This window comes from Syngnathus acus, chromosome 21 (assembly GCF_901709675.1).
Source record: "Syngnathus acus chromosome 21, fSynAcu1.2, whole genome shotgun sequence".
NCBI lineage: Eukaryota > Metazoa > Chordata > Actinopteri > Syngnathiformes > Syngnathidae > Syngnathus > Syngnathus acus.
Genome location: NC_051105.1, coordinates 6,212,128 through 6,222,878, shown reverse-complemented (window position 1 = coordinate 6,222,878; position 10,751 = coordinate 6,212,128). Strand labels below are relative to the sequence as shown.

The 10,751-nt window shown below is 43.2% G+C and overlaps 2 protein-coding genes across 3 annotated transcripts; one reads left to right on the top strand and one right to left on the bottom strand.

Annotated features, from left to right (window-relative positions):
- Window positions 1-218: 218 nt before the first annotated feature.
- Window positions 219-3,393, bottom strand: u2af1 (U2 small nuclear RNA auxiliary factor 1). The gene is made up of 8 exons (XM_037280816.1): window positions 3,287-3,393; window positions 2,348-2,435; window positions 2,172-2,238; window positions 2,032-2,081; window positions 1,838-1,936; window positions 1,637-1,770; window positions 719-814; window positions 219-581 (listed from the first exon to the last, which is right to left on the bottom strand). The coding sequence occupies exons 1-8, from the start codon at window positions 3,328-3,330 to the stop codon at window positions 431-433; spliced, it is 729 nt and encodes a 242-aa protein (XP_037136711.1). The 5' UTR covers window positions 3,331-3,393; the 3' UTR covers window positions 219-430.
- Window positions 3,394-4,449: 1,056 nt separating this feature from the next.
- Window positions 4,450-10,458, top strand: gabpa (GA binding protein transcription factor subunit alpha). 2 transcript variants are annotated; one of them, XM_037280813.1, is made up of 10 exons: window positions 4,450-4,581; window positions 7,206-7,303; window positions 7,392-7,539; window positions 7,655-7,739; window positions 7,810-8,034; window positions 8,144-8,338; window positions 8,409-8,465; window positions 8,559-8,681; window positions 8,791-8,983; window positions 9,291-10,458. In XM_037280813.1, exons 2-10 carry the CDS (start codon window positions 7,227-7,229, stop codon window positions 9,508-9,510), a joined length of 1,323 nt encoding a protein of 440 aa, XP_037136708.1. In that variant the 5' UTR covers window positions 4,450-4,581; window positions 7,206-7,226; the 3' UTR covers window positions 9,511-10,458. The 2 variants fall into 2 exon arrangements, with proteins under 2 accessions (XP_037136708.1, XP_037136709.1); XM_037280814.1 differs by lacking the exon at window positions 4,450-4,581 and adding an exon at window positions 6,712-6,941.
- Window positions 10,459-10,751: the final 293 nt, after the last annotated feature.

The following is a 10,751-nucleotide window of genomic DNA, read 5'->3' as shown; positions in this document are numbered from 1 at the left end:
ACACATCATTAAAGAATCATAAGAATCGCAGCATGGCTAAAAAGCATTTTGTTTGATTCCCTGAACCGGCAAAGCTACTTACTGCTCAAATGGGTCACTAATGGCGAGTGTTCTGACTATAACTGGACAAATGTCACAAATTAAAATGTGAGTCTTACTACTGTATTAAAGCTGACAACTGATGGAGCCTAAAAGGTTATGCAGACAGATGACATACATCACCGTTACATAAAAATTTTAATGGGGTGAAAGTCATTTTAGAGCATAACAAGTTACTTAGAGCCGTCACAGCTTCAACATGTGGCACCACTCAATTCTTCCTACAGTACAATTGGGAGGGTACAAACTTAAAAAAAGGAGAGAGAGGGGGGGGGAAAAAAAAGCAATTGGTGAGAATGGAACAAGGAAGCAAGACGTCTTGGCTCATGGTTCAGAAACGTCCCGAGCGCTCTCTGTCTCTGGAGCGGCGTCTATCGTGGTCGCGTCCGCCCCCTCGGCCTCCTCGATCTCCTCGGTCTCCTCTGTCTCGGTCCCTTGAGCGGGATCGGCGGTCTCTGGAACGTGAGCGGGTCCTGTGACGACTACACGGAGGAGGGACAAATGAGCAATCATTTCCAAATGCAAAGACATTTGGATTGCTTCATAATTTGCACCACGCACCAATACCATTAGCAAATTTGCAATGGTGTCAGTTTGGTCTCTGATTAGACGTACGTACCCTCCCTTCCGGCGGCGTCCATACAACTCTCTCCTCAGCTCACGTGAAATGGGCTTCAGGTGCATGAAATTGCAGAAGCCGCCTCGAGTGCATTCTCTGTGACGAGAGGAATACAGAGCACAGACAACAGCTGTCAGACAAGCAAAGTACTTCCATGCAGGTCTGCTGCGACAGACATCGTTGATTTTATTGCACATTTTGTAACTCTTGTGTAGGCCTGTCACAATAATCTACTTATCTTAAATGAGACAGCTCAGCTCTTTTGTGGGTTTAGTCATGTGGTGTTAGCAAGTGCGATGTCATTTTCAGTTGACAGCAAATGGCTAAATGATTTTTAGAGGTATTACGTGTACATGTAAAACAATTATTGTCAAATTGATGATGGAAGAACTATTAACCTTTTACCGCTGAAATCATCTAATTAATAATAATCCCTATAAACTGCAAAATATTAAAGCAAAAACATTTGTTCTTCCCCAAGGCTCTTTAATTGTACAAGTCCCAGCTGTTCATGGAAGTCTTTTTTTTTTTTTATGGCAGCCTCCCAGCAGTGTTCTCTTTTTCTTTCCTTCATTTCTCTTTCTTTTTGTTTGTAATATGGATTTGGCCCGCAACGATATGTGGCCATGGTCGGGGCCATCCATTCGGCGACGCCAGTGCCTTCTACCGCACCTTGGCTCGGATCGGATGTTTTTCCCGTGCCTGGCTGCGCGCATTGGTCGGGACCGGCGTGAGTCAACGACAGTCCCGCTCATCTGGCCAGTGCGCCTCGCAGCCGTGACCCCTGTGAGGGACCAGCTCACTCGTGCTCGTCGGAACCTGGACGTGGCCGACCTTCGCCTAGCCTGCCCCTTGGTGACGATGAGCACTACCACTATGTGCCCCACCCATATCCACCCATCTAGCGCACACACTCACCCCATTTCATACTGGCGACAGCAAGCTTCCCTGAAGTCTGTGACAGGAGAGAGCTCCGCATGAATGGGTTGTCCGTTGAACCAGCGATTGTTCAAGTCAATCACTGCCTTCTCGGCATCCTCTTCACAACGGAACTACAAGGAAACAATGACGACTTAAAAAAAAAGGGACGACAGGTAAAATAGGCGACTGGACACCAACCTTCACATACACGTTTCCCACAAGGTGGTCTCCCAGGTTGTCGCACACGTTCATTTCCTCCACCTCGCCATACTTCTCCTCCATTTCTGTGAAGACCTCCTAAGAGCACGACAGGCGGAGCAACCAGAGCATTTTATCTGGGTACTAAGAGGAGTAGATGCACTGAAAAGCAACAATTTGGAAACCATTCTTACCTCAAAAAACTCATCATAGTGCTCCTGCATTTCCATGTCACTGATGGCACCTAGTGGACACAACGGAGAATGACTATACACATGCCAGCACTGAATTTAAATGCATTTATTATCATCATTCTATAAATCAGGACACTTACAGGTGAGGCCATCAGCAGACTGGGCGCTGTTCTGAGGATTGCGGTAAATGTTCAGGAGGGCGATGGTCTGAAACCCAAGGCGCACAAAATCACAACATTTGCATCAGATCTCATTAGATTCTGCAGGTGTGTCTGATGCAATAGTATATTTGCTGGAAACGATAAAAGGACTCTACCTGGCTGAAAGTTGGTTTATTGTGTAATCTGGAACAACGGTCCCCATGTCGACAGGCACCAATTTTAAAGTAAAAGGAGCAATTTACTCTGGGGAAAGAAGCACAAGAAAGTCCAGCATTATTTTGAGTTAGAAACAGGGGTCACCAAAATTCCTAGGACTGTTCTAGAAGTCGTCAGTTCAAAATGTAGACTTTTGCGAGGTGCCGTATTGCATGCATACGCTGACCTCCATAATTATAATGATCTCAAATCAAAAGTGTGAAAAAATAATAAAATGAAATATATATATTGATTAAATCTATTGAGTGTGTAACATTGCCACTGAAAGTGAGCAAGAAAAGTAGGATCTCGTGGATTACTTAGTTAGCCTTCGTTTCAATATTACAGTTCAAAATCAACAATTGAGAAATAGACTCCAATTTAAATCCGTTTTGGGTTACAGCACCCATTGTTGTGTCCCCTACGCCGGACTGATATTGGATCGGGATGCAAATTTAAATCCGTTTTGGGTCACAGCACACATTGTTGTGTCTCATACGCCGAACTGATATTGGATCGGGATCGAGATGCTACATAGCACGCTTCGCGGCGTTTTCATTCAAACAAAGACTTGTCTTGAACCCTGCTACTACGCACATAATCCATTAAAGAACCACTTCCCTTGATTTAAGACATTAAGATATTATAATTTTAACCCGTAACGTCAACTCGTGGGAGTATTCCAGCACTACTCGCATGTTGGTTTTGAAGGCCAAGAAACGATAGCAGCGCGGCATTTTCTAGCTAGCCAACCGGCTAGCTAACTAACGCTCAATAGCATTAGCAGTTAATGATATAGCACCTCTGAAGCCGAACCACAGCATGTATGGAACACCAATCGATACAAAACTTACAGTATGGACCCTACTATACGACGAATTATGTAAAAAAATCCTTACTTGTCTTTCTCTGTCCCAAAAATCGACGCCAAGTACTCAGCCATCTTGGCTAGCTTATACCCTTCCAGGTAGCAACCCCACGTTTTTCCGTCCCACCCCTTCACAATAAAAAAAGAAACCGCCAGCGCAATATGAAGTTTGATTGGCATCCAAAGAGAAAAAATGCCATATGAACTATAACAATTTAACATATTTTGACAAAGTTAGTCACTGTTCATCCGTAAACAATTTATATCACACATTTCCACACAAAAAACGAGGAAACCAGCAATGAAAGAAACGTCATCTTTATTCTGAAAGAAACACCAGAAATTCACATTGCTGTGCATTTCAGTATAAAACGGCTTTCAAAATAAGACCAGCAGTGTATTTCAAGGACTATGCTAAATTTATCTTCAACAATCAACCCCTTGTGTATTGTTTTATTTGGGTCTGAAATTGACCATTTATAAGTGTCCTGTTTATATAAATATGAGACATTAGTCAATTTAGGATACAGTAGATGTTGGCATTAATGCAACTCAATGGATACCATAAAACCTGGGAGTGTAAAGTTACATTTTCCTAGTTTTTCTAAAAGCAATTTAACTTTAATATATTGATAACAGATGCACAGGAGAACAAAGAGAAATAGGTTTATTAATCTGGTTGAAAAGCTGAATGGACATAAGGTCTCAAATTTGCAAGTTCTTTGCTTGTGTGAACTTCCTCACGGCAATAAAATATGCATGTTAGGTGCACTGAAGACACTATAGTCTCCAGTTAGTGCGTGAATGTGAATAGCTGTTTGTTTAAGTGACGTTATTGACTGTTCAGTTGTCAGATGGACAGTTCACCCTCGACCCACCCCCGATTCAAAATTTAAATATAATATATATTTACAAGTTTATACATTATAAATTCTGCCAGGGGGAAGCAAAATGTAATGAAAACGTTATTTTTAAAGTGATATATAGTATTTTGTTATACGTGGGGGAAAAAACCTAAAAGAATGAAACGAGAATATTAATTTACAACCATAATACAAGACCGTTTTAACAATCCACAATGTGCCTCAATAAACTACACAAAGTTAGGGTCAACTACCTTGAAAAATATGCATGCGTATTCCTACACAAGTTTTAAAGTAACTTCAATCATGCCAGTTAGTCCCCGCCCTCCTCTCTTGTGTGTACTGTGTAGTAGTAGTAGTTGTTGACCAAAAAGTTCGCCTCGGCTGAGAGAATATTGTTAAGGCTACCACTTCCTATTGATCACGTTTCGACACTTTAAACCCAAGGCTCCACGCTTAAGAGGTATGGTTGTTTCTTGAAACATTAGAGTAGCTCCGAATAAAGTCCATTTTGTTAGCTTCGCTCGGGCTAGGTGTGTTCCCGCTATTTTGCCGCTAGCTTAGCGTGTTAGCAGTCGTTAGCCTAGCATGGAGGCCGCCTGCCTTAGAACCTCAAAAGAAAAAAACCCTTATTTACACGAACGTCAAAGAAACGGTGGTAGCAAGTTGAAGATATACAAGATGGGAAATTGTTGTACGATTTTCCCAGACGGAAGCTATCCGTCTCGCTAGCGGGGTTAGCCAAGCCGCCTGCTTCCAACGCACCGAGTAACATACGTCGTCAAATGATAAAGGGCGTTGTTGGATCCCCTCGCCGCCGTCTGTACACCGTTACCGCTAAACCGAGTGTATCGTAACAATATTCTATCTCGATTTTAGTCCCTCCGTGGATTTAATGGTCTTGCCGTGAAATGCGTGTGCTGCCCAGACGGCTTGCTCTCGGAAGTCTATCAACGCAGTAAACCTTTGCCAGGATTTCCGGCTCCTTTCCATTTGCCCTATGCTGTTTTGTTTCCGTTTATTCTATTTCCGTTTCTCAAACTTTCCCCCATTCAGAGTTCAAGTCCTAGTTAACGCTAATATTTTTGAAAAGTACGAAGCCCCGCGTGCATATAGAGAAATCGTACGCGTTTCTTGCGCTTACGGTGGACCCGCGGTTGTGTAACGAGGGCTGCCTCGCCCCACGCCAACACCGCCGCTTAGGAAATGTGCTGCTAACTTTGTTCACTCTCTGCGTCACCGAGTAACTTACTCGACCTGACGTTTAGTTCGTGGCTAATTCATCCGAACCCTCGCAACGTGTATATGTACATTTTAAGGGGGGCTCTTTTGACGTGCGTTGGCCTAGCGTTTGGCCTTAAGACGCTAAAGCCTCGCCCTCGAGTGTGCTAACGTTAGCCGATAGCAGTCGACAGTCCCAGGCGGCAAAGTACTGTAGGAGTCGTGGAGGCCACCACCTCTTTACTACATTTGTAAACTCCCCAGCACATTCACTAACCACTTTCACCTTCTTTAAGAGCATATTGGAGATTCTTCACGATTAAAACGCCTTCATAAAACGCAATAGATCCAATAGAATTTAAGAGGTTGCCATTATCATTCAACAGATAGCTTGGCCATGCATATGGGTCATTTTCATGTAAGATTATTAACTTAAAAAACAACAACACTTTTGCAATTTCGAATTCTGCTTATATGTAATTGTCTCCAGTGCTGAATCAGCCATACTTGAAAGTTGTTCTTAAAATGTTACTTCAAAATTTAGGCCATAATAGCAAAGATGGGATAAATATATAAATTTCATAGCTGTCCATCACAATGTAGTCAACACAATTTATAAAACTGTTTAGGGAAAAAAAAAAAAAAGATAACGGCCTAAATTTAGCCACAAGTTTGATGATGGAATTTATTGACAGAGCAAATTTGGTAGCCCACTGAAATACACTTCCTGCTCAAAAAATGCATAATGATCAAAATAAACTTTCTAGCAACAATGTGGGTGGTACAATTTACACGTTGCCGAATATGCTCTGTTGATACAAGTGCATAAGTGAACCTAACAATAGTCATTAACTCTGAATGACATTTGACTCTTGACATTATGCAATTTTTCTGATTGTTACACAAAGGTATACATACCTCAGAAATAACCATCTATTTTGCTGTCTGCTATTATCTGAATGCAAAATGGCGGCCACATCTGGCATTTCAGATCACATATTCGTCTGATCTACTTTATTGCGCCAACATAATGAGGCTATCTTCAGTAGAATGAACGGGGAAACAGTTTGAGTGACATAGTAAGAGCATTTGTAAAATAATCAAAACTATGAAGTTGTAAGAAAAGGCATATCTGACAATAGGAATACTGTGCAGTATATCTAAAAATGTAATGAGCAACTTGAGAAAACATGTTGTAAACCATGGAATTTCATTTTGGACACACTTCAATAAAGGCATTGGGGTATTTAGCATTTGAAGAAATGTCACCTAAGAACATTCAGAAGATTGAGAAGATAATTCACTGGAAAAACCTTATCCACCGTTAATGTGTACCGCTAATCTGTACAGGTCCCCTCCAGAAAAAAATATTCTCGAGAGGGGAAGTAAAAAATAAAAATAATTTGGTTGCACAAGTGTGTTGTGCACATCCTTTTAAAACTGTGAATGTCGCAGTGTCACAATCATATTTATAACCACAAAGAAACACATTTTGTTTTCATTTTTCAAAAGTCTCCAGGAAACAGATGGTACACTGCCACTGGAAGTCACCAAAAGCTATAGGAACAAGTTTAAGAAGATGTAAACATACTAACAACAGTGGTGGGGAATAAGGATAAACGTTTGTGTGGATTGACAACAAGTAAAATTTCTGCCTGTGGACGCAAATTAGAAACAACAAAAAATCTTTGCCGATCCACTCAAACTAATTTTAGTTTCGCCCGAGTTAAGATGATGTACAATTCTCCTGTGATTATCTTTTTACAGTTGCATTAATTCATGGTAAAACCTAAAGTATCAACCCACAGTAATATTGAGCACAAAATACATTTGAAATAAATCCCTTTGACCTCTACCTCCCTGCAGCTCGCCACTCTTTCAGAGACGATGTCCAAGAGTGGAGCAGAAGAGATGATTGAGATCGAGATTGACGAACGAGAAAAACAAGCATGCTTGGAGGAGGGGTGAGAACGCTTGAATTTCTTTCCCATAATTTTCAGCCATTGTACTCGCGTAATTTCACCGTTTCGATTTCCCGTCTTGTCTCGTTAGGACCATGGAGGAACAAACCATCATGGCGTCAGACCTGATCCAGCAAGACATCGACATCAACGAGCCGGTCGGCAATTTGAAGAAGCTGTTGGAGCCTCGTCTCCAAATATCACTGGAGACTTATGATATATGCTTGCAGGACATTCAGGTAACGCCGCATGGAGATCCCAAAATGCTTTTTGGGAAGTCATTTTATTTGAAAGTCAGGTCACCCAGGACCAGGTTGTGTATGGCAAATGCATCTGTTATTTTCTCCTTTGTAGTTGCACCCAGATCACAGCCTCTTTGATCAGGGCGTCAAAACAGATGGCACGGTGCAGCTCAGCCTGCAGCTCATCACCAAACCGGGTAAGGATTGGAGCACAATCCCGAGTTTCCCAGCACCACAAGCCAAACTTGCTATTGCCCCGTAATCCAGGTGAGGAGAAGCTGAACATCTTGGAGATAGTGAAGCCCGTCGAGACGGTGGAGGTGGTGATCGACCCGGATGCAGCAGGGGAGGAGGGCTCGCTGGTGGATGAGGGGCAGCTCATCGCCGTGGAGCGATCCGGCCTGTCCGACGAGACCTCGGAGCAGGTGACACGCTGGGCCGCTGCGCTGGAAGGCTACCGCAAGGAGCAAGTCCGACTGGGCATACCATATGGTGAGGAATGAGAACACACTGGAGGAGGTGTGCATGCCAAACAGTTTACACCTGCTTGTGGAAACAGACATCTTTGCTATTATGGTTTTCTCACTCTGTCTTTTTTCAGACCCCGTTCTGTGGACGGCCGACCAAGCGATCCACTGGGCTGTGTGGGTGATGAAAGAATTCAACATTGACGAAATGGAAATCGGGAGCATTCACATCCCCGGCCGAAACCTCTGCGCATTCACCCAAGAAGAGTTCCTTCAGAAAGTGCCCAATGGAGAGATCCTCTGGAGTCACCTCGAACTCCTCCGCAAATGTAAGTCATTTTCACAGATGCGGTTTATTTTGTTTTGAACGAATCCTGATGTTCGTGTTTTGGTTTTCAGATGTTTTGGCAAGCCAGGACCAGTCCGGAGGGGACGCCACAGTCACCATCGATCAACGTAAGACAAGACTTTGCCTAAAACCAGATGGCCAGATTATTTCACTGCTTCTATTGTGCTGAGGAGCGTACAATCTTGTCCATGATTGTCCAGCTGTGCAGATAATCCCGGCCCAAGTCAGCACGCCCACGGCCATTAAAGTATTGAAGCAGAACCGCGGACCCAGGACGCCCCGCATTTCGGGAGAGGAGCGCAGTTCTCCCGGCAACCGCACAGGTAGAGTCGACCCCACAGAGGACGGTCCCTTCACATTTACTGAGTCCGGACAAGTTAAAATGGATGCAGGAGCCATAATGCAAGGAATGAGCTACTCCTCTGATGACAGGCAACAACGGTCAAATCCAGCTGTGGCAGTTCCTGCTGGAACTGCTGACGGACAAAGACGCCAGGGATTGCATCTCCTGGGTGGGCGAGGAGGGAGAGTTCAAGCTCAACCAGCCCGAGCTGGTGGCTCAAAAGTGGGGCCAGCGGAAGAACAAGCCCACAATGAACTACGAGAAACTCAGCAGAGCCCTCAGGTACGCTTGCACTTCAATGCTGCTGCACGTGTGTACATATTGACCCGAAACAACTGCGCAAGTTGTGGTCAGTAGGTATTTTTAGATAAAAAGAAAATAAAAAGCCATTTGATTGATTTTTAAATCCCACAATACTGGCCTATGTTTCTTCCCCTATAACTAAAATGACGGGATGCACTTTTTCTTAGACCGGGTATAAGTGCAAGCACTTACATTTGAGTACTTATTCATACCGAGTGAAGTCAAAGTTTAGAGTTTTGGGAAACCTTGCTCCAAACAGTACGTAACAGCATCTTCACTCTTGCAGGTATTACTATGACGGCGACATGATCAGTAAGGTGCAGGGCAAGCGCTTTGTGTACAAGTTTGTGTGTGACCTGCGGACCCTGATCGGCTACAGCGCCGCCGAGCTCAACTGCCTGGTGGCGGAGTGCGAGCAGAAGAAGATGTCGCGGGTGCAGGTGCACGGCATTGGGCAGCCCATCACCACTGTGACATTGGCAACCACGCTAGACAAGGACAGCTGAAGGAGGAGAAGGGAGGCCTTACCTCATGAACGCTCCCAATGAACTTTGCTGACACAGCCGAGTGGATGAACGCTTTCTTTCAGCATTTTTTCCAAACCACGAAAGTGGTGGACAAGAGGGTACAAATGAAATGTGGCAAAAAGTGAACGCTTTGAATGTGACTGAAATGATGTCTTCCTTGTCTTTAGCGACGACCATAATGTGTGTGTGTGTGTGTGTGTGTATAAATATACTGTATATGCATATGTATGTACGCAGACGCCATACACACACAGTGTTTTTTGGACAATAAGTCACTTCGAAGTATAAATCGCACTAATCCAAAAAAAAAAAAAAAATATGCGTCAAGGAGTTGTAGTGGATTATGTCAGATTTTGGGGCAGAATTATTTTTGCAAAAACTGACAAGGATAGTAGAGCTCAGACTCGCACCCAAAGTCCTCGTTCCCGAATCACGTTGACGTCAGCGGAAGAGATTTGTTGGATTTGAAACTTTTGCTTCTATGGAGAAGCTTTTCTTTTGGTTTCAAAATGAACTGCCAAAAGAAATGGAAGTGGGAGTAGAAGTGGTCAGTTTGCTGCAACAAGTCTCCCCAGCGAACTTGCCAGTGTGGGATCCAATTGACAGCAGCAAAAAGCGCAAAACTCTGCCATGAATTCTTTTCCACAATGCAACGTGGCATTCTAGTTAAGGTAAACCGAAAGGTCCTAGTCAGGTGTGAGTTTTAAGTTGCAGGACCAACCAACTATGAGATAAGTGTGACTTATAGTCCGAAAAATACAGTACACAAATGCGCTTCATGTTTTTGATAGCCGCCCCCACAGCCCTTGTATTTTCATATTTTTCCTTTTATAGAAGACCCTTTTTGTATTTTTATTTTAGTGTATGTCCCCTGCAATTTTGGACAACATTTTCGTCCATAAAGGGGGAATAAAGTGGCAAACAATTTTCCTCTGTGCTTTTTTTATGTTTTCCCTTTTCTCTAACAGTTGACATTTTACTTCTCATTAAGGTCACTGGTTACATCAATGAAAATCTGCAACGTGAGATTAGTTGTGAACACATCTGACTCAAACTTCTGAGGCTTTTTTCCCATACTCCTAATTCCCAACCCTTAAAACAGAAATCAAAGAGACTGGCGATCGTATATGTACATTCAAAATTTTATTCATGGTATGGTGGCAGTAGAAACTTTTAAGCAAATGGTTCATGTAACTACAAAACTGTTTTTTTTTTAACAT